The 24,329-nt window shown below is 33.0% G+C and overlaps 1 protein-coding gene across 20 annotated transcripts in view; it reads left to right on the forward strand.

Moving 5' to 3' along the window:
* Positions 1 to 24,329, forward strand: part of SLC4A7 (solute carrier family 4 member 7) — a 100,838-nt gene extending 76,509 nt beyond the window's left edge. For 11 of the 20 annotated variants that reach the window (XM_044755254.2, XM_070492778.1, XM_070492774.1 and 8 more), the window contains 11 exons: positions 972 to 1,077; positions 3,204 to 3,365; positions 3,760 to 3,873; positions 6,368 to 6,529; positions 6,715 to 6,966; positions 10,925 to 10,993; positions 12,404 to 12,577; positions 16,806 to 16,937; positions 19,201 to 19,298; positions 22,124 to 22,231; positions 24,200 to 24,329. In XM_044755254.2, the coding sequence (XP_044611189.1) occupies positions 972 to 1,077; positions 3,204 to 3,365; positions 3,760 to 3,873; positions 6,368 to 6,529; positions 6,715 to 6,966; positions 10,925 to 10,993; positions 12,404 to 12,577; positions 16,806 to 16,937; positions 19,201 to 19,298; positions 22,124 to 22,231; positions 24,200 to 24,281 (1,459 nt within the window). In that variant the 3' untranslated portion in view covers positions 24,282 to 24,329. The remainder of the gene's footprint in view (positions 1 to 971; positions 1,078 to 3,203; positions 3,366 to 3,759; positions 3,874 to 6,367; positions 6,530 to 6,714; positions 6,967 to 10,924; positions 10,994 to 12,403; positions 12,578 to 16,805; positions 16,938 to 19,200; positions 19,299 to 22,123; positions 22,232 to 24,199) is intronic. The other 9 variants (XM_044755255.2, XM_070492776.1, XM_044755259.2 and 6 more) reach the window with 2 other exon arrangements.

Below are 24,329 nucleotides of genomic sequence, written 5' to 3' on the forward strand. Positions count from 1 at the left end.
TGAAGCACGGCTTTTATAGCTAGTGCCATCCAGTTAGAGCAATATCTCCTTCTGGTTAACTGAGTAATTACATGGGAACATCATTTGTTCAGCCTACATTCTGTGACCACTTGCAGGCTCTGAGTAAGGAGTGTTGCATAATTCGTATCATAGTGTTACTTAATTATTCATATCATAGCCCTTTATATATGAAGAAACTGAGATTTGTGAATGTTAAAATTTGCCTTGAGTCAAACAGCTGGTAAATGACAGAGCCTGGAGTGAGTCAAAGTCCAGCTCCTTGCCTTTTCTCAAACAGCTCATAATTTAATTGGGAATATTCTTGTTTGTTTCTTTTCATTTTTTAAATCCACATTTAGAAGTTTCTTTGCTTATGTGTGTCTTTCTAGCTTTGTTAGGTGAGTTAGTTCTGGATATGAACTGAACTTCTCTGATCTCCTTATGACTTTGCTGTTCCAGTCCTGATGAGAAACTATGTTTTATTTATTTCTTTAAGACTGAATCTTAAGATCAGGACAGGGCGAGCATGAGTTGGTAGGGCGTGTCAGAGTACAAAAAATTTATGGGAGTATAACTTTTACTGGGGACCTGTGCCTGTGTTTGTGAGTGGGGAGGCAGCCGCAGCTACTATGGAGGTTAAGTAGGTAAGATTTAGTGGAGAGTGACCTTGCTAAACTGAGTGGTATCTTCTCATATGTTTAAAGAAAATAGTACCCCCCTAAGAACTATATATAACCAGTTTCACTGAGTAAACACTTTACTCATATTTGTATTAGTTAATGTTTTCTTTCTATAAGCCAAACTGTATTCCATTCCATTGTTTCTCATGCATTTTCACTTTCTAGTCTTCCTGCTTTGCAACATGGGAAAAGGTTAAGACATTAAAAGCTACCATATTTTGTGATTGATTTAATAAAAGGTAAACATGAAATACAGGATCCTTAAAATTTTATCCTATTCTAATTTCTCAGATGTGTATGTAATGAACCTCCTAACCCTAGCAATGAAACTCTGAAGATGTGGAAAGAAAAGAATGTAACAGCACATGATATTTCCTGGGGGAATCTCACGGTTTCTGTGAGTACATTATGAAATAATGGATTTTGCAAATATTAATCTAGTTTTTTAGCTTTTTCTTAGTAGACCCAGATTTTCTTCTTAATTGATGAATATAGTATGTTTTCAGGATATAGTATTGTTTTGACCAAATAAGTTACCACATTTTTATGTATCATGCACTAAAAAGTAAAGGCTGAAAAGAATGAAGCTGGTAAGGGAGGTAAAGATGGACTATATTTGACTTGCAAGATACAGTTATTAAAAAGATGTGACTATACTTTTGGTTTCTAATTCTGCTTAGATTTATAAATTCAAAGAAAATGCTTATTAGGACTGTGGTTGCACATACTGGAGTTGACCATTACATCAGCCTATATCCACTTGTCCTGCTGTCTGTTTATCAGTTTATCAGTTCAGAACAGCTTATTTAGAAGATCCTGAATACTCTGCTAATGTCCTAAATGTCAAACTGAACCTTATCTAACTTGGTAGAGAGTAGTCTGACTTAAGCACCAAGGGAAGAGAACAGAAAAAGGACAAAAACATGTAATGAACACCTACTGTGTACTGAACACTATTACAAATTCTTGTATTTTGTTGGGAAATGTTGTCCGAGCCCTAGAATGTCTGTTTTGGACACCAAGGTTGGGATGTAGGAATAAAGGTGTAAAGTGATGCTAGCAGTATCGGAATTAAAACCACGATCCCCTGAGCTTCTCTGGTTCTCTTTTATATCATGTAAGCAATTATAAGTCATTCTTTTCTCCTAAAGGTGATAGTTAGCTCCTAACTACATAATTTGAAGGATATCATCTGAAATTTTATCCCATTGATAAGTCTGTGTTGCCCAATACAGTAGTTATTGGCCGCGTGTGTCTATTTCAATTTAAATTAAATAAAAGTAATTAAAAGTTCAGTTTCTCAGTTGCAGTAGTCACATTTCAGATGTTCAGTCACCTCATGTGACTACTGGCTGCTGTATTAGACAGTGATGTATTTCTGTAATCCCAGAAAATTCTGTCGGACAGTGCTGATTTAAAGCATTGTATATCAGTAAAGCATTGTAAATCAACTTAGAGTAATGCTTTATTATTTTACATTTAAAAAGTCATTTTTGTTCTGAAAGAACTAAAGTTAATAGGGGTGCTCAAATGAAAGTGATTTGTTAAAAAAAAATTCATTTCATGGTGAATAGGATGTCTTAATATTATCAACATAGGTCTTTTCAGTGTTTTTTCTTGATATCCAAAAGGGCTGTGTTAGGTTTTTTTTTTAGTTGAAGCTTTTATTTCCATGATCCATGTTGTAAGTTTACTAATCTTAGCACATAGAAATTGAGAATAATGGAAACTGTGACTATTTTTCTTTGGATAAACTTGAGTTGTGTTGCTAAAGTGAGTCTCATTATAATATAAGGAAGATAAAAAGGACTTGAGTGGCATGTGCCTTGTTAATCTCTCGTTGCCTTTTTGTTATTTTTTTCCCCTAAAAGGAAGATCTAAGACAGTATATTTCTATACTTGCATTATATTATGCTATATTGTTGATTTTATTAATGGAAATATTATTTCACTGGTCATGTTACTGCTCATAGTCCCATGCTTTAATCTCACAGTCTTGAGTCAAATCAGAAAAGTCAACCACGGTTTTTATTACTGATTTGAATTTAGTACTACAACCATCTCTACTCAGGATCATAAAAAGGCATGGCGGTAATTTTTGTTTGCTTCTTTTGTTTTAAGTGACTTGTTCAGAAGCAAAGGAAAGAGTAAAATTGTGGACCAGCAAGAATGCAGATGAAACATTTGAAAATTAATACTCACTATTAGCCTTTCACTGAAGGGAATATGGAGTTGAAAGGAGCATATGGCGTAACTTGGCAAGAATACTGTATTTCAGTTCAGTGGTTTAAGATGCCTATATTTTTCAAAGCATAATGTCTCTGAACTTAAGATGTATCTTATAATTGGTGGAGTGTTATAGTTAACTTGGCAGTGGTTTTTTCTTTCTAAGTAAAGCTTAAAATAATGGTGTGTCTTACAATCAGTAGCATCTTAAGAGTCAGTGAAGTTCGTTAGTAATTTATTACATAACTAAGAATCCCCTTCATCCCCTTTTTCTATTTTTTTCTCCTTTTTTCCCAGGAATGTAAAACCTTTCATGGTGTATTTGTAGGATCAGCTTGTAGTCTTCATGGACCTTATATTCCAGATGTGCTCTTTTGGTGTGTCATCTTATTTTTTACAACATTTTTTCTGTCTTCATTCCTCAAGCAATTTAAGACCAAGCGCTATTTTCCCACCAAGGTAATTGGAGTGTAATTTTGGAGTTCTGGTAATATTCATGTTTTTAGTTTTCATTTCCTTGGTTTATTTAAAAACAGTAATATATTGTTTGAGGTTAATACTTAATGTCAAATAGTTATAGAAGAATTATTCATAGCCAAAAACATATATTACATGTTTGAGCTAACAATAGGAAGATAACAGTACCGTGAGAGATGGTAGGTTAACTGTGAAATATATTTCTTATCTTTTGGAAAAAATACTGGATATAAACATATTTCACTGACACATTGTTACTAATTAAAAACCTCATTCATGCTTTCTAAAGGCATATTTTAATCTGTGAAAGATATGAATTATTTTAAAAAGAACATGTTGTATTTCTGTTTATATTAACTTAATCCCTTTAACATAGGTGCGATCGACAATCAGTGACTTTGCTGTGTTTCTCACAATAGTAATAATGGTTGCAATTGACTACCTTGTAGGAGTTCCATCTCCTAAACTTCATGTTCCTGAAAAATTCGAGGTAAGAGTAAAAACACTTGGCTATTTGTTACTTGGGTATACTAAACTAAAGTGAGAAACTTCCTCCTAAGTAGTTTTTTTAAGATATGCGTAGTCTCTGAAGATCTGATGCTTTGAAAGGAAAAGTTAATACATCAATTTTTCACATACATAAAAATGACAAGATGAAAAGAGACAAGTGAACCTTTTTGGGAAATAAGCAAGAAGGTATCAAAGCTAGTCCATCAGGCAGAGTAAAAATATCCATGGTGAGGAGTTGGCAGTCGTTGAAAAAAATTTGACCCTGCTCTCATAACAAGTTCATGATCTACTTTCCAGGCAAAAGAAACATTTTTATTCTTTTCTAAAAAAGTAACCAAACTTGAATTTATAAGAGTAGCAAGGAGATCTAGTTAAATTTCTAGAAGGATAGCATATCTGACAGTAATTGGAAAGCTCCATGTAACATTTTCCACCAGGATCAGGAGAGAGTCAAATGTGTTCTTCCACAAGAAAAATGAGCATCCATGAACCCTTTGCTTTTATTAGCAAACTATGGTTCTTTTTTGTACAGTATATCATATGCATAATATAGCATCCATTAATTATTTTCCCTCGTAAGTTGGAGGTCATAGCTTTTGAATAGTTTCTGGAATTTTCTTATAGTTAAGTATTGGTGTCACTGCTTATATTTACATTTAGCAAATTATGTGACTTCTTTTAGAAGCAGAAGTTTTAAAAGGGATTACAAATAAGGAATATATTGAAGATAATTTTAGTCTGTTTTATCTTTCATTAGGATAAAAAAAAATAACATTGTTTTTAAAACCAGTGGTCTCCAGAGTAGAGTGCAGGTGTGGAAAATGACCCACCAAATTATTTAGAAGGTCTATTTATATTTTTATCTAAAATTAAGAACAATTAAGCTTTCTAATATTTACTATATGAATTGTGCTATATGTTGAACCATTAGTAACATAACACACAAATCACTATAGAGCCATTGGGTTTATATACTCAATTTTATTTTTATAATTTTTTAAATTATTTTGCTGCTCAGAGTATATAATTAAAAAGATTTGGAGACTTTCTTTAAAAGCATAGATATTGAGCCTCTGCAGATTTTAGGCCATTAAGAGATGACTATATGAAAGTCATTCTGTTTTTACTAAGTCTTACAAATAAGTGAAACTGTAAACTAATATTGATTCAAAGTGTTGATATAATTTCCTATAATCCTGGCCCCAGTTCCTTATTCTGGTTCTTAAATACATCCTTGTTACTCATTTATTGATTTAGCTTTCAAGAAGCAAACTGATTTCAAGGGGCGTAAAATACACTTGGGGAAACAAATCAGGGAACACTTGCTGTGTGCATTGTATAAGTAAAATATTGCTTATCCCTATGCAGTATGAAGCAGTTTAATGTACATTAGTGTAGGAAAATTGGAATACCTGAATTTGAAAATATTAACTTTTCCTTTTGCATTGACACATGTTTTCATGGAGAAAAAACAGGCTTAATTGAAGTCTAGGTAATGAAAACGTATGTTTAAATTTCAATATTCTCCAAGAATACTAAACTCTTATGATTTTTTATGGTTTTTTGCTGTAAAACAAATTTTATGTTACAGTATTGAAATGTATTAGTATCTGATAAAGTGCCAGATTTCTGTCAGTAGATGATTTGTCCTGAGGCCCAATTCTGATTTAGTACTGACCTGGCCAAGGTCACTATTCTTGGAGGGTCTCTAAAGCAGTTTAGTTTAGGAGTTGATCTAGTGAGTAGATTGATTTCACTTTATATGAAGAAGATAGGAACATGTTGAAATGACACTCTGCTTCCCTTATCTATTCCTGTATAACAAACCTCCTCAAACATAATGCTTTTAAACAACCACCCTTTATTTGTTCATAAGTCTTTGGCAGTTGGGACTAGGCTTAGCTGGGTAGTGGCCTCATCTCTTGTTTTGGGATCTTTCATGTGGCTGCAGTCATATGTTGCCACGATGGGGGCAATATGGCCTCATTCACATGTCTGGTACCTCGGTTCAGATGGCTGAAACGGCTAGGGTAGTTGCCTCCCATCCCTCTCTCACCACCTTGTGTCTCATCCTCAAGAAAGCTTATCCAGGCTTGCTTAACAGCTTATCTCAGGATTCCAAGAGGGTTAAAGAAGAAGCTGCAAGGGCTCTTGAGGTCGAGTCAGAAATCACACGGTGTCACTTTGGCCCTCATTCTGTTGGTTACAGTAAACCGTAGGTTCAAGGAGAGGAGACTCTACCTCAAATGGAGAGTGGCTACATCACCTGGACTAGGGACCTCCGTCTAGGGATGGGAAGAATTCCTGTGGCTATCTTTGCAAATAATTCACCATACATCCTAAGATTTATTCCAGTTCTTTCTGATTGATCCCTTGGCATTTCTTGGAATAGACACAGTCTATGCTGTGGAAATTTTGTGCAGTAGGAGAAGGAAACTTTTTTTCTTTTTTTTTTATGTTTGATTTTGTAACAGCCTACTGATCCAAATAGGGGCTGGATCATAAGCCCTTTGGGAGAAAATCCTTGGTGGACCTTATTAATAGCTGCTATTCCAGCTCTGCTTTGTACCATTCTCATCTTTATGGATCAACAAATTACAGCTGTAATCATAAACAGAAAGGAGCACAAATTGAAGGTAATTTTTAAATTTTGTCTCAAGTATTATAATTTCTTCAGGAGTTTGAGGTGTTTTCATAATGACTAGAACGTTAAAAGATGTAACATGGAAGTTAATTTCCTCTCTCTTTATGAGTAGTATAGAATTTTAAACTAAAAGAACGATTTAGACTTATAAATATTGGTGTTCATTTCCCTTTTCAGAAAGGAGCTGGCTATCACCTTGATTTGCTCATGGTTGGTGTTATGTTGGGAGTTTGCTCTGTCATGGGACTTCCATGGTTTGTGGCTGCAACAGTGTTGTCAATAAGTCATGTCAACAGCTTAAAAGTTGAATCTGAATGTTCTGCTCCAGGGGAACAACCTAAGTTTTTGGGAATTCGTGAACAGCGGGTTACAGGGCTAATGATTTTTATTCTAATGGGCCTCTCTGTGTTCATGACTTCAATACTAAAGGTAAAATCTGTTTATTGCAATGTTTTAAAATCTTCTTTACTATAAAATTTATACTTGGTTGTATGAAAATAAAACATTAAAATATCTAAAGTCAGTTTCATTTCCTAGAATTTGCTTGGAAAATAATATTTTGGTATGATTTTCAGTATAGTGGCCATTTTAGTGTTAGATGTATCATTTAAAAAAAAAGAATAGTAGTAAAGACTATAGAGTTTTGGAAGGAGGTAATTCGTAGCTTAGTTATGGTCTAAAAGAAGAATATACCCAGAGGATTTTATAGGCATATTAGAGGAAGTAATATTGAAAGATGGATGAAAACTTAGTTAACTAAAATGTAGAAGTAACATTGCTATTAATTAAATCAGTGCAGTCTTCCTGATAAACTAAATGAAACACAAAGTAGTAGCACTCATTAGAAAAACAAATACAGCTAATATTATAAATGAAGCATGTAAGAAATTATCTTTTATGTTAAACATCTTTTAGTCAGTCTGATTTTTACTATACACATCCTATTGAAACTAGTGATTTACAAAAACTCACAGTGACCATAGTAGACATAGTTAAATATCTAATCAAAAGTTTTCTATTCATCATGAAAGAGCTCTCTTTTTTTTTTCCTTGATGTTTTGCTTATTTTGTTGTAAAGAAAATTGTGAAGAGTTGTATACCATTTATAAATTAGGATACAAACTTGGGGTGTTTATGTGTGCATGTGTGTGTTATGTATTAAGTAAGAAAATTATAAATACTAGAATTCTTTGGCCTCTTTGTGGATTTTGTAGAAGCCAGGTATTCACCAAATATCTGTTGAGTACTTACCTGTGCACTGGGGAAACAATAATAAATAGGATACATTATTATCTACTTTTAAGAACTTGCAGTCTAGTTGGTGAAGCAGATAGGTGAGCGGGCAGTTCCCACGTAGTGCTGAGTGTGCTGGAAGAAGCGCTTGCGGCAACGGAGGACTATTGAGTGCGGTCGTACGGGGCTGCCCTCCCTACTGATGAAGACAGTTGCCCTTTAAATTTTGTGAATAGTTTTAAAATTTTTAAAGTATTAACTGCATATAAGCGGAAAAATTGAAGTAGAATATCAAGAAAGCTCTAAATTGAGAAGTTAGTCTCCATATTTTCCCTCAGTTTCCAAAGGCAGCTCTCCAGAGGTAAACTCTTTTGACTTTGTTTTTTAAGTTATTTTGGTGGTTATCACCATTATGATTTTAAATACTTTTGTAATTTTTTCACTTTATTATCTTTAAACTGAATCTCTTTATCTAAGAGTGATTCTCAAAGTCTGGTCTGAGGACCTCCAGATCCTCCCCTTTCCAATTACATAACTGTGTGAGGCTGGATTTTCTGCATGTGCCTCAGCCAGAACAACACTGAGCAGATTGAAATGCAGATGCAGATAGGAGAATTCAGTTGTCTTCTGTTAAGCCACCCACTAAAGAGATTTACAGAAATACAAAACAAATCCTACTCTTCTCACTTTATTTTTTTTGAAATTATAGTTTTTCATAAAAAATACATTCTTTATATTAACTTGTAATGGATTTATTATTATTTTTAAATGAATTAAATAAAGTTTTTCTTTTAATTTCTAATATGGTGAATATCTATTTATATCTTATCTATATATATCAATATCAATACATATCGATATATATAATCAACATAAGCAAAAGTATTTGGAGGGAGGGTCCTCAGTACTTTTTAAGAGTGTAAAGGGGTCCAGATCCAGAAAGTTTGAGAGCGAGTGACCTAAGATTATGTCTTTCACGAGATTAAGCATGCTTAAGTGCTCACCTTCCCAACTCTTCCTTCCATCACCTGCCTTTTGTTGGCTATGTTTTTAGTTTTATTATTGTAGAGGTTACCAACATTTACATTCTGTGCTGTAATTACAATTAAATCTTCTATGCTTTTTCTGTAAGTTAAATTATAAAAACGTAAACCCGCTGGGAACACATAAACCATATTATGATGATATAAACATTCGTGAAGGACTAAGCAGTGATATGGGCCTGCATGGAGGCAGAAACATACCCTATTTCAATAAGCTCCTTCTGCTTGAAAAAAACAGCCCAAATCTCAAGACCCAATAAGTTTTCTTAATATCTATTAACTTCCCTTACTTAAAAAAAGAATTGTACATACACGTTCCACTTTTTCTTGTATTTCTTTTTTGTATAGCTAGGGGAATTCCTTGAGTAACTTTTTCGTATGCAGTAACATGGGTGGTCAACTTTCATAGATCTTGCATGTTTCAAAATTACCCTCACATTTCATTGATAGTTGGATATACATTTCAAGGTTCAAAATTATTATTTTTTGAGTTGTAAAGTCATTGTTTCCTAGAGATCAGTGGTCTTAACAAGAAATCTGATCCCAATTTGGTTTTTGTAACTTCGGAGGCATTTTTTTTCTTTTCTAGAAGCTACCAAAGTTTCCTTTTACTCTTCTTTCTGTTCTGAAACTTCTCTAGGATATTTAGGTAGGTAGGTAGATAGATAGATAGGTAGGTAGGGACTTTTCATTTACCCTGCTTGTCTCCCTGTGGGTCATTTTACTCTGGAAACTTGTGCCTTCAACTGTGAGAATTTTCTTCTATTGTTTATTTTCTCTTCTGTTGTCTCTGTTAGATATTTCTTCAGTTCCAATTAGACAGATATTAGATCTTCTGGATATGTTCTCACATTCCTGTCCTCTACTCTAATTAATAAAGAAAATTTCCTCCATTTTTCTTACTGATCTCTTTAGTCTTAGCAAAATCATTATTACAAAATTCTTTTTAATTATTTTAATAATGATATTTTTAATTTCCAGAAGATTTTTTCATTCTGATTATTCCTTTTCTTAGCATTCTGAAGTTGCTTTCTGGATAAAATATTTTCTTGAAATTCCCTGAGGCTATTGATGAGATTTTTTTTTTTTAAAGATTGGCACCTGAGCTAACAACTGTTGCCAATCTTCTTCTTCTTTCTTTTTTTCCTGCTTTATCTTCCCAAACCCCCCCCCGTACATAGTTGTATATCTCAGTTGCAGGTCCCTCCAGTTGTGGGATGTGGGACGCCGCCTCAATGTGGCCTGACGAGTGGTGCCATGTCCACTGCCAGGATCCGAACCCTGGGCCGCCGCAGCGCAGCGTGCGAACTTAACCACTCGGCCACGGAGCCAGCCCCTGTTGATGAGATTTTTAACATCTTTTTCCCTTCCTGAATTATTTTTTTCTCCCAGGGTCCTTAGGAAGGACATACTAGGTTGTTTAGTAGAGAGTGGATGTGGTTTTCCTCTGTAGCTCTTAGATCTTTTTCCTTTATAAGCCTCTCCCTTAGGTCAGAGTGCTGCTTGTGGTTTTGAGTAAATGGATGGGGCCTGTTAATAGCTTTCCTGTAGCATGCCTAGGCATGAGCTAGGTGGGCACTTTCAGATCCCCCTAACTGCCAAAGTATTAAGGGCTTTCTTTTGGGGGTGGAGTTCAATTATTATATTCAGTAAGTGGTACTGTGTAATAGTCACTGTAGGGGTAGTGGTAGTAATAATAATACCTAACGTTTTTAGAGTGATTGGTATGTTCCATGTGCTTTTCTGAGTATTTCATGTGTTCGAAAGCCTTTAATGTTCCTGGCAATCTGATATGGAAACCAAAGCACAGAGAGGGTAAGGCTCAAGAGGAGGTTAACTGGGTTTTTGAACCAAGTAGTCTGATTGTAGTGCCCTTGCTCTTGACCACTGGACATACAGTGGTTTTTAGGAAGGAATATGTAGAAGAGATACAATTTTTCAAAGAGGTTATTGTTCACTATTATTTTTCTTATTTACAGAAAAGTTAGGTCTCATCACTGAAGGATCTTTTCATTCTGTCTCCATAGGTATTCACTGACTGTTTTTGTGTATTTATTACTGTGAAATTGTTTTTGTAGCATGGTTTCTAACCGTGGTCATTTTACTTGCAGTTTATTCCAATGCCTGTTCTGTATGGTGTTTTCCTTTACATGGGAGTTTCCTCATTAAAAGGAATCCAGGCAAGTCTTAAGTATTTGTTGGTTTTGTAGAAAAACTTAAAATATTTCAAACTTGCAGAGATTGTTTTTATGATGGCATTGATTTATTCTCAACTCTGACATTTTGGTGACAGGTTAACTATGGGTGACTTCAAATCTATACCTTCTAAGGTTATTGCTTTCTGCACATTTTTCTCCCCCTGAGAATGAGATCAGGAACTGATATGGTCCTTACCTATCTTTAATTGAAGCCAGTGCAAGGCCCTGTAACTATCAATAAAGAGTGGTATAGTAAGAGGGAGGATCAGAAGGATTGGAATGGGGAAAAAGTGCTGTTTGTGACATGTAGAATAGCAATTGCAGTGCTTACAAAGAAAAAATAGGTATTAGTTTTCTATAAAAATGATAATATCTGCCATTTGTATGGTGCAATACAGTTGATGATAAAGCCTAGTACATAAATTATTTTCTGTGATCCTCAAAACAATGTTGGGAAGCAGGAAAGGAAGGAACACTAATTTCATAAATCAGGAAACAGAAATAGAGGGACTTACTGAAGGTTCTGGACAAAATAAGCAATGGAGCCAAGGCCAGTGATTTCACTTTTCTGTTTTGTCTTATTTATCATACTTCCTAGAAAATGACCTGATGACATTTATTAAGATTTATATGAATCCAATCCTAGTGTAAAACATTGAGCTCATAAAGCACAGTTGGCACCACACGATCACCTCCTGTCATGGAAAGCATGTTGTCTAAAGTTGCCAGCTAAGTGGCTGGCAAGACTCCTCAGAGTCTTTATTTTTTCAGCACAGTCCAGGATCTACTCTCTACTGGTCAAGAAATGATTTCATCAACTCACTTGATTTTTTTTTTACAATTTTGTGAGATGTCTTGTTCCCATTTTATACATCAGGAAAGTAAAGCTCAAAAAGATAAAAGAATTTGCTCACAGTTTCCATTTCAATGGATGAAAAATTGATAATTTTTACCTCAAGTTGTTTTCATAGAATTGGTAATATTAGACTTGGAAAGGAACTTAGAAGCTTATTACTTTGTATTGTATATATTAGAAAACAAATTTAAAGAGATTAAATGACTTACGCGTTTGATTACAGCAGATAAATTTATAGAAATATTTTAATCCCCTAAATTAAAACATTTTAGCTTGAGCTTTCTGATTAAATTAATTGCATTAGTTCAAATGATTTCCTTCATTTTTTTTTCTCCTTGGATCTAAATATTCTATACTGAAACATTTTCTTATACTATCAGAACATATCAAGGAAATTATAGTTTAAATCACAAAGTTGATTAGAATTTCTTAAAGTTGAATTATAATTTCTTAAAGTTAAATATAATTTCTTTTCTTAAGTAGCAGAAATGATATTTTTGTTGAAAACTTTGTTTTGTTTTCCATTTGATTCATAGTTTTTTGACCGTATAAAGTTATTTGGGATGCCTGCCAAGCATCAGCCCGATCTGATCTACCTCCGGTATGTGCCTCTCTGGAAGGTGCACATCTTCACAGTCATTCAGCTCACGTGTCTGGTTCTGCTGTGGGTGATAAAAGCTTCAGCTGCAGCAGTAGTTTTTCCCATGATGGTAAGTTTTTTTCCCAGACTTTGTCACTAATTAGTAACATTTTTGTGTTTTCATAGTAATTTTTTTATTAATATTTATAATTGACTTTGAGAAAAGCAATAGCCCATTTTAAGCACATTAGGTGTTTAGAAATATGAATTAGCCCTTTCTAGCTATTAAACCAATCATTTTCAAAACTTGGTTGTCATTTTTTAAATTTTAGTTTTGTTTTTTAGTCCTTCAGCTATATAGAACGCTGTTTTGTATTTTTAAACAACTTTAGAATTTAGAACATTTATAGAATAAATAAGATAGCCAAATGTAAAAAGCAAGCAACTAGAACTACATGGTTCTTTAATAGGATATTTCAATGCATCTTTTTCAGAAATTGACAAATCTAGAAGTTAAAAAGTAATAAAGATTATAGGTAATATTAATAAGACAGTATAATTCACTAAATTATCACAGAATGTTGCATCTTGCAAATAGTGAATATTCTTCCTTTTGTAAATACCATGTAAAAATTAATTATGTACATGGCCACAAAGAAATTCTTAAAAAATTAAAAGGCTATAAAAATTATACAGGTAATATTCCCCGATCACAAATAAATTAAATTACAGATAAATAATTAAAAGTCACTAGAATAATCTGAAACATTTAGACTTTAAATGCTGAAATTATCCCTGGGTAGAAAATTGAGTTAAAAAACCATTGTGGAGGTACTGAAATGGAGAACTTTTTAACAAAGTCTATGGGTTGCAGCTAAAGTTATAATCATAGGAAAATGTATGCCCTTCATTGCCTTTATTATTCAAAAAGACTTAAAAGCAACCAAGTTTTTTATTTGTAAAGATAACTAATGGATAAACTCTTCCCAAGCTTGAGTAAAGAAGAGAATGAGTGAAATCTACAAGACTAAGAAAGAGAAGAAACATAGCCACAGCTGTGGAAGAGATTCTACAGGCTTTATGAAAATATTGCATGAATCTATAGTAGTAAATTTGAACATCTATAGCAGAGGTCAACAAACTGTTTTCCTTAAAGGATCAGTTAGTAAATATTTTAGGCTTTGTAGGCCATGAGAATTTTATATAGGCACTTACATAACAAGAGAGAAATTTCCACAGTTGCTTATTGGTGAAATTCAAAAGTAATTTTATAGTGTTTTAAAATGAAAGACTACTAATGAGAAGAATAGAATTCTTTTTCATTTGGGATAATATTTCACTTAATTGGGATTCAAAGTTACTGTTCCCTATCATCAAATCAATTCCAGATGTTCATATATAAAAACTATTCTTGAATCACAGGCCATACAAAACAGGTGGCATACCAGATTTAACCCAAAGCCTGTTGTCTACCTACCCCTCATCTAAATAAATGCCTTATTTCTATGCTGTACGTACGTTTCCAGAAGTGACCCAAAGAGAAGGTATAAAACCTATGCATATGTATAACCCCATTGCATAGAAGAGACTGGAAAAATGTTTAAAGATCTGCTCCTGGAGTACCAGGCCCAGATGGGTTAACAGCTGAATTTTAAAGAACAGTTAATTCCAGTACTCCTTTAATTATTCTAGACCAAAGGAAAATATGAAAACTGCATTTTTTTTCTCATGAAACACTAGCAAGATCTTCATATCAAACCCCAAAAAAGTTGAACGAAAGAGCTATAGTGCTTCCTCACCTACTAATATAAATGCAAAATCTTAAGGAATTAACAAATAGATTTTTAGTGTTTCTATAAGTAATATATCATGGTTACATAATAATTCAGCATCAAAAATTATGAACATAATCACAGATACACGTTTTATAAAATTCAGTCATTGTGAATAAAAATTTGTAAATGAGTTTTCATATAATAAACTTCACTGTTACTACTGTTCTTTTATATTGAATTGAAGGTTCTGTAATATAAAGTAAGAATAATATAATTGGTATAAAGAGGAGATAACATTGTTTGTCGATAATGTGATTGTATACCTGTTAACCCAAATGACTCAAACAAAGAAGACTAAAAGCCCTAATAGAATTAATAAGAATTTTGTTAGGTGGCTGGATACAAGAGAACATGAGGATTAAGGTATAGGCTCTGTCTTAGTAGTAATGTTAGAAATGGAATGGAAAAAAATCGTATTTACAACAGTGACCAAAAACTATAAAATACTGAAGAAAAAATTCAAAAGGAAAAGAACTTAACATTTATTAGTACTTAGGGCTGCTATAACAAAATACCACCAACTCGTTGGCTTAAAGCAGCAGAAATTTTTTCTCTCACAATTCTAGAGGCTACAGATCAGAAATCAAGGTGTAGACGGGGTCATGCTCCCTCTTAAACCTGTGGGGAATCCTTTCTTGTCTCTTCCTAGCTTCTGGTGGTTTGCTGACAATCTTTGGCATTCCTTGGCTTGCAACTGCTGAACTCCAGTCTGCCTTCGTTTGTCACATGGTGTTCTCCCTGTGAGTCACTCTGTCTTCACATGACCATTTTATGAGGACACCAGGCATAGCGTGTTAGGAGCCCACCCTACTCTAGTATGACCTTGTCTTAATTAATTACATCTGCAACAACCCTATTTCCAAATAAGATCATATTCTGAGGTATTAGGGGTTAGGACTTAAATATATCTTTCTTGGGGGACACAAATCGACCCATAACAATATTGAAAGGCATGAAATTAAGACCTGAACAAATAGAAGGATATACCTTACGCTTTGTTTTGCAGAGTTAGTATTATAAAAATATCACTTCCAAGTAGAAATTTTACTAGAGTTTTATTTGTGTCTGTGTTTGGAGGGAGGAGGTTGGTGTCAGTATGAACTGGATAATTTTAAAGCTTATAGAGAAAAATAAATGCCAGAGTCCCAACAACGTGGAGGGTAGAAATGTTCTATATGTTTTTTTGGGTGTGGGTTACATCAGTATTTACATTTGTCAAAAGCATCAATCTGTACACTTGCTGTTTTTGTATTTTGTTATATATAAATTATATGTTAATGAAAAAATAAAGATATAATAAATACCAGAGAATATCAAAACAAAGATAATTATAATTAAGAATTCCTGCCTGGGTCTGGAAGTGAGGGACTTGACTGTTCCTGTGCTGATACCATACTATTTTAGTAACGAAATATTTAAAAATTGGTGTCAAGTACATGTAGCTAACACAATCTGGAATTGGGATAGGAATAGATAAATAGATCAGAAAATAGATTGAGTCCAGAGATTTATCAGAATATATGCGAATTTACCACTTAAATACCATAAGCAGATTATTTCATTAAAGGTGGTAATTCATTTAAGTGGGAAAGTTTAATATATAGTGTTAGAAGATTTAACTCTATACTGCTTGCTAATTAAGGTTGCTCTCCCTAACTGATACCGTATTCAGAAGGAAATCATAAATGAAGTTAGGATTTAAATGTTAAAATAAATTGTAGTAGAAAATTTAGAGGAATGTTTGTGTAATCCAGTGATTGAGGGTAACTTTTCAAAGAAGATAGGGAAAACCCAACTGTAAAAGAAAGATATATTTGACTACATGATGATTAAATGTTTTCTGTGTCCATAGACAGTAAAATCAGATTGTGAATTTGGAGAAAGTATTTGTAACATACAAGGCAGATAAGTATTTCTATCCAAACTCCCCAGAACTCTTTATGAATTCATGAGCAAAAGTCATAACAACCAATTGAAAAGCAGGCAAAGGATAGGAAGTAATAAGTAACAGAAGAGGAAATCCAAACGGCCAGTGAACATTTGAAAACATCTTCAACCTTAGCAGTTAAAGAAAAGCAAATTAAAGTAATAATATGTCTTTTTCAGAAATATGATTGGAAAGTTAAAACCTCATAGGTTCTCTAATGCATTATGTCAGATTTTTAAAGTTCTATCTACTTCTATAATGTGTATAATCCAAAATCATTATAAAAATTAATAATCTTGTTTTACTCAGCATGCTTAATCTGCCTTATAATTTTATTCAGAGTGTAAGGGATTTATATAGGGAAAGATTGAAAATGCCATTTCCTTTATGTCTTTTCTTTGAGCAGAAAGTTCAAAAAAGATAAATAGGTGTCTCAGTTTGTTTGAAATAAGGTGGTGGGGAAATCATTTTAAAATAAAATATATGAAGTATTTTTTTGTTATTTATGCTTTAATAATTAGTCTTTCTCTCTTCAAGTGATATAATTTACATCTTTTTAGATGTTACTTAAATATTCTCTCCCCCACTTTCTTAAGGTTCTTGCATTGGTCTTTGTACGCAAACTCATGGACCTCTGTTTCACAAAGAGAGAACTTAGTTGGCTTGATGATCTCATGCCAGAGAGTAAGAAAAAGAAAGAAGATGACAAAAAGAAAAAAGAAAAAGAGGTAAAATGACAGAGTTTTAAATATACACCATTCACTTGTTGTTTTAATATTTTGTACCAAGTAGTAGGCACTATTACTGTCACTTTACAAGCATGAAGGCCTTTAATTCTCCTAAGAATCTTATTATTATAAAGTGTAAGTACTTTTATTATCCCCAACTTACAAATAAAGAAACTGAGGCAGAGAGAGGTTAGTAGGTAACTTGTTCCAAACACAGGCTCTTACCCATTTTTACCAACTTGCCTCCCCATAGCCCTGACACAAAACACTTTTTAAAAATTACATGTCGTGTGTACTTAGTCAGCAGTTAGAAGAGTTTAGCAGTATTAAAACATAGGTAATACGAAATAATTCTACATCATAGTCTACCATCTAATTTAACCTTAAATATATAAATACATTTAAATTTTAACAGTATTTTAATAATCTGGCATACATGATGGCAACAAGGATTTTAAGTATCTTTTGACAAAAAGTATAATAAAGCTTTAATCTTTATATGCAGTATTATTACCATTAGTTGATTTGTATACTGAGATTTACATTAATACTGGATTCTGAATTTGATTTTTTTTTTGTTTTGTTTTTTTTGTAACCAGCTCAATGCTATTACTTAGTAGAAAGGAAAAGTAGGCATTATGTATGAAGCATAGATGATTTTGTTGATTTTAGGCCTCACTCCATTTTCCCATTCAGAACACTGTTTGAAAATCAAAGATAAGAAGAAAGATACACATTTTTAAATGTTGTAGCCCGTTTAAATAGAGATCTTAAAATTACTGGAGTTTTTTCCTAATTTTTGAGAAAAAGCAACATAATTTATACCTTTGCAGGCAAATGTGTTTAAGGCCTGCTGGCATTTTTTCATGGTTTAGATTGATTATTCAGGACTGATTTAAGGCAGAATTACTAGTTTTATGTTTATTCTTCAACAAAAATTATGACTCTTTAATTAGGATACTAATTGGAATACTAATTTGAATTGAGCCTCCAAAAGTTTTAAAAGATTTTTGTTTTCTCCAAAGCTGTATTATTTATGTACATGGTTATGCGCTTTTGATGATTTTTCAAATAGGATACAGTTTATTTGTAAGACACTTAGGTAAAACTGCCTGTTTATTACTTCCGTATCAGTTAGAATAAGGTTCAGTTGTATATAACAGAAAACAAAAGTAAAAGTGGCTGAAACACAAGAGTTGATTCTCATGTAAAAGTCTTGAAAGTAAGTGATCTAGTGTGATGGCTCCTGTGCTGCTTCTCTCCCATCCCCAGCTGACACTTTCCATCCTCAGAATCGCCTCATGGGTCAAAATGGCTGCTGAACTTGAGCTATCATGTGAGCATTAGAGACAGCAGGAAGGAGGAGGGCATGGGGGAGAGAAAGCAAAATGGGTTTTACCCTGTTGTCCTGTTTTAAGGAGTCTTTCCAGAAATGTCACCCAGTACGTTCTGCTTGCATCACATGGCACACTTGAGTTGCTGGGAAATTTAGGTTTTAGTTTTTCATCTTTTTTTTTTTTGAAGCTGGGCACTCTGCCACTTCCAAATAGTGGGATTTCTGTTAGTAAGAAAGAGGAGTATGATGTTGTCTCAGTCTCTGTTTTACTGCCCTGTGTCTCCCTTCAATGCCCCCAAGTTATTATGATATCATAATTTTGGTTCCTGTCTCGTATCTAAGTTGCTCTTAACCTGGGGAGACTCTTCTCCTTAGGGAACATATTTCAACATCTGAGACATTTTTGAGTGTCAAAACTGGAGGGGCTGCTACTAGCATCTAATGGGTAGAGACCTAGGATGCTGCTAAACATCCTACATACACAGGATTGCCTCCTACAACAAAGAATTGTTTGACCCTAAATGTCAGTATTACTGAGATTGAGAAACCTTGGCTTATCTAAATGAAGTTTTACTTATATTCTGTTGTAATGAGAACCATGAGATTTCACAAAGTTTTATTTTTCATTATATACTTACATCATAATTGATAATAGGATTTATGTAGCTAAATTGGCTTTATAATAGTATTAATGATTAACTTACAGAAATGAAAGTTATAATCATTTAAAATTAATCTTTACAAGTGGTTATTTTCGTTTTGTACTACAGGTATGTGTTCATAATAGTAAAATGAATTTTTCAGTCATAGCAGATATGTTATATTTATTGCCAGTTTGGGTTTCTAATTCTTTAAGATATTGTATATTAATTGGTCCTCCTGGAAATACTCTGGGAAAAGTAATCTCTTCACATATGTGTTCTATAGGAAGCTGAACGAATGCTGCAAGCTGATGACGATACTGTGCACCTTCCATTTGAAGGGGGTAGTCTCTTGCAAATTCCAGTTAAGGCCCTAAAATATAGGTGAGATAAAACTTTATTTTGTAAAATGTATTCTATGTACATGTCAAGTGCATGAATAAACCATGTAATGCTTCTTTAAAGTAGTGATATCTATTTTTAAAACGATGACAAAAACTGCATCTGGCACATCAACTAAAGGAGGACTTCATGCAGCATGAAAAGGAAGTCCCTCGATTCTTCCCCACCCAGGTTATAGGCAGGAGTGAAGACAAAGCTGCACTTGGACCAGAGCCTTAAACTGACTTCCATGCCAAGCAGACAAGATGTAATTGTCTTTCATCACTCTGTCTGTTTTAGTGAAGTTTAAAATCAGTACACGAGTCTCATCATATTCCCTTTCTCATAGTAGTACAGCTTTTTCCTTTCTGCTGTTCATTACCGCTGGAGTCAGTGTGTGGTGGAAAATAAGCATTTATAATCCATATTTTGATAACCTTCTAATATGTCACTATGTTTAGAGGCCCTGGAACTCTCCCAGTTTCTAGAGGGGCCATTTGACCTTTGGCAGTAAGGGCTTATCTTATGGAAAAATTATTGTTTCGTATTGTTTATCATGTATGATTTTGGTGATTATTTTTTAAATTTAAGAACTAAAGATAGAGATTGGGAAATGTAAACTTTTTTGTAGTTTTAAAAGATTAAAAACGTTTTTATGCACAGATCTGATTCCTATTTCTGTACGTTTATTCCACTTCCGATTAGCTTTTATGTTAGAAAAATCAGTTTTAGAATGTGTATATGTTCCTTCCCTGACCAGTTAATGAAAAGTGTTTGTTGATATTTAACTAGCTTGCTTCAATCTTTTTCATTTTTAACCTTTATAGTTGTTACAGAGGTCACATTTGGACTTGTACATGTTGATTAGTTTTGATAAATAAATTCATCAAGTAATTTTCGTCTGCTTTTTACTTCTAATTTTCATCATTGGTGTTATTCTGTGTCACATTTCATGATTTTCCTTCAAATCTTTTATACTTTAAATTGAATGTCAATTATCGACATCTTAATATAGCCAACTACAGTGTGCTGCTTCACTAGATTCTGTAAATGTTTGTTAAATGAATTAATAGATTAACTTTGTTAGTTGTACTTGTAAAAAGAGAATAGGAACTGCCATGATGGTTATTGGTGACTCTCACCAATTTATTGAGATTATTTGCCACTTAATTTCCACAGGTCCTGTGTTACCACTTTCTCAGTGTGATTGCACATGGACCTCGACAAAATTAAGTGGAGGCTATACTTAGACTGTTTGATATTTATCAAAAAGAATGGATGTCTGTATATTTACTTTTTTCTTTTAAGTGATGATTACATGAGCTATGGTTAATGCTGCTGTGCTTAAAATTTAACCATCAAGAGTGCCAGGAATTGGCTGACCTGTTTTGTAGAATTTTAAATCTTAAGTAGCTTTGGATTACTTGTCATGAAAATCAAATGAGATAATATGTGAAAGCATTTGGAAACTGTAAAGCTGTATAAATATGAAAATAATTTATTTAACGTAGACAAATTTTTTCCCATCTAGTTTTATTTTGGGGAAAAACAACTCTTTCTTCAGAAAAGGTCTTAATTTCTACTAATGGGAAAGTTCTGAGAGGAGGACATTTAGAAGCTAGAAAGGGCTTCAAGAATATTTCTCTTCAGTTTTTTGAAGTTGGCAGCCAAGCAAACCTTTACTCCGGGTGGGCAGAGCTTCAAGTTGCGTGGCTCTGCCATTGTGAATTTGGGCATTCAAAATTTGTGTACTTGGAAAAAGTTGACTTAGTGAAGCAGCCGTTCCTGTCGACTCGCCAGTGACCATGTCACACTTCTCTACTGTCTTAAATTTTAAAAGACCTTTAGATGTAAAGTATGAACAAAGCTAGCACTTTCTAAATGACTGCTATTTGGTCATTTATAACCTAGCTGCCATCACATTGTTAATTTAACATCTAATTTGATGTTTGTATTTGTCGCTTGTTTGCATGAAATGTTTTTCTTCTAATGAAGGAAAAGAACTTGCAAATATATTTCTGTTAACTTGGTAGTACTTTCATATTACTTGTGACTGACAACCTTAAGCCCAAAATTATTTATGGATATCATCATTATTGGATTTGGGGTCTAGAAATAATTTTTGCAGTATTTCATAGACACATGGAATGGTTACATTTGTCCCTTATAATGAAAAGATAGTATTTGTTCTTTTTATTTTGATTTTGATGAATTTGATATAGTAACAGTTCAACACTGAAAATGTGAATGCCAGCTAAAAGTGGTATTTATCAACATGTGTTTGTTGTTTGTTGAAATATTTTCAGAGTTCTATTTTCGATTTTGAAGTGTCATCTTTCACAGCATTCTTTCTGATGATTTTTAAAAGTTATAAAAGACAAGATTTTTTTAAAAAATAATGATAATTTTAATTTTTCCTTACATACTTTGGATATTTATTTGATGAGACTGAAATTTGTGCCAATTATAAAAATATTTTCTAGTTGACTTAAGGCTGTATTTTTTTTATATTTATGAGCATACTAATATATTCTTTTATGTTATTTCAATAGTGTACTTATAGCCAAGATGATCATCTTTGGGCATCGTTGTCAATTTAATGAATCTTACTCCTAAGTTTTTATTGTAAAGAAAGATGTAATTCCTCCATGAGACCTTTGAGGGGGTCACAGAGCTCTAAAATTCTAATATCTTGCTAGACCTTGGTTTAAGTGCATGGCAGAGTATTCTCAATTTAAGTTGATGAAAGCAAATATTGTATAGATAATGACAACATTAATGCTTTTGCAAGTACTGAATACTAACCAAAAAGTGTATTTGTTCTTCAGTGTTGATCCCTCAGTTGTTAACATATCAGATGAAATGGCCAAAACTGCACAGTGGAAGGCACTTTCCATGAATACTGAGAATGCCAAAGTAACCAGATCTAACACGAGGTAGCTGTAACTATTTATGCATTTTCTAACTATAGCTACTTTTCAATTTACTATGGATAGCTATTCAATAAAACCATTAAATTTAACTCAATTTACGTAATTTATATTCTCCTTACTTAACAAAACCACCCTTCTTTTCTTCCTCTTTTCCTTCTTCCTTTCATCCATCCATCTATTCATCATTTTACTGCATACTGGAATCAGATATAGGTATTGATTGTTTTGTTATTTTTTAATTTGTAGTTGGCCTATTTAAAAAAAGAATTTGAGCTATTTTATTATAAAAATGAATATATATATATATATGGTAGTATGGAATAAATAGATAAAAAATCAGAAACCATACAAAGAAAGATAATTACTAGGGATTAAATAAATACTATAATTGAACACTCTCTCCATCATGCTTTCTGGTGGTCCAAGAAAAAAGAAAAAGATAATTGTTTTCTTTTTGTTTTGTTTTGTTTTAGCCTACCATTTCTTCAGGTGAGGTAAATGTTTTCCTAGAAGATATTGGAAGAAATTTAATCTATGGATATAAAGGCCATTGAGTTTTGTAATGGGCCGTGTGTTACATAACTATTTCATAACTCTTATGTTTCTCGTTATGTGACTCTTTTTTCTTTCCTTTGCCCTTCTTTCAAGGCCTGAACATCAGGGGTTCTAGTTTGATAATCATTAGTACTTTGATCCCTTAGGTCTCTGGAGAAATGAGCTATTATCCTAGAGGGTACTCAGTCACTCATAGTCAAGAAATAATAATTTTGTGTACACTTTGTGCCAGACACTATGTTGGGTGTCAGTGTATTATGCTTGGGCATCAGATCAGAACTTTTCCAGGCAAGCAGTCACATAGCTATTTCTGTTAGTTATTGTCTTTCTGGCCACTATCTTTTGATAATAATTGATTAGGTTTTTGTCATTCTTCCTCAACCTCCTTCTAGAACCTTGCTACTTAATCTCGGTCATCATTTTTTTTTTGTTTTTCTGTCATTTCTTGAGTTCTAACTCTGTAAGCTGGACTGTTTCCTTTCTTCACTTCTAACTTTGATCTCAAAAATTTTTAAGTTAAACTTTTGTCATTTTGGGTTATTCCGTGCAGCGAGAATTTCACTAGATACTCTTTTTACTCTGAGTAATTTTTCCCACCTTGTCAGCACTTCTGGGCCAGATTGTTAGTATAGTTATGATAAATATAAAGACCTTACAGTAATATTACTATGTCTTTTATACTTACGCCTTTCATTCAGTTTGCTCTTCAATTCAAAATCACATGGGAAGAAAGGGAAGGTTTGGGTTGTGTTTAAAAGAAAAATGTTTGGAGGACCTGCTTTCAGTTTTTTCTGGAGTAGGCAGCAAACTTTAGTGTGTTTTTATACTTTCAAAAATTATTTCCAAAAGCCAGCTATTCATATGTTAGAATTAATCAATTAAATCCTTATATGTGGAATCTTCATATTTGATAGTAACTTGAAAATATAGAACGCGTGTTTTGATCTTAGATTTGTGAATCAGATTTGGGAAACAAAAGTTTATAAATCTGTTACATTTTACAGAAAATTATTTGATGCTTATCTGTATTAACACTGATTATTTTTTAAATAGATTTATCAATGAAATAAATGTCAAATTCTACAACAGTTCTTATTTAAAGTAAAACTAATAAATCAAATATAGTCAATATGCTGACCAGTTTTAAGGAGCTTCCTCTTCAGTTGTAAGAAAAACATAAATTTCAGTGACAAACATATCCATTAAAAAAAAAAAACAGAACTTTTAATACTTACCTTTCCGATTAAGTTTACTGATAATGAAAAGAGAGTAGTAAAATAACAATAGCAAATCATATGTTTATAGTACTAATAGTCATCTCAAAAGGCTTATTATGGATACTAATTGTTGGCCATGTTTAGAATGTAATATTTGTCCTTTTCAAAATCATTTATTCTCATTCTTTGTTTTAAATAGCCCTGAAAAACCTGTGAGTGGGAAAATAAATTTTGAAGATGAACCAACAAAGAAATACATGGATGCTGAAACTTCGTTGTAGAATTGAACTAAGAGGAATTATATATATAGACATACAGATATATATATA

Source organism: Equus asinus, chromosome 21, assembly GCF_041296235.1.
Source record: "Equus asinus isolate D_3611 breed Donkey chromosome 21, EquAss-T2T_v2, whole genome shotgun sequence".
NCBI lineage: Eukaryota > Metazoa > Chordata > Mammalia > Perissodactyla > Equidae > Equus > Equus asinus.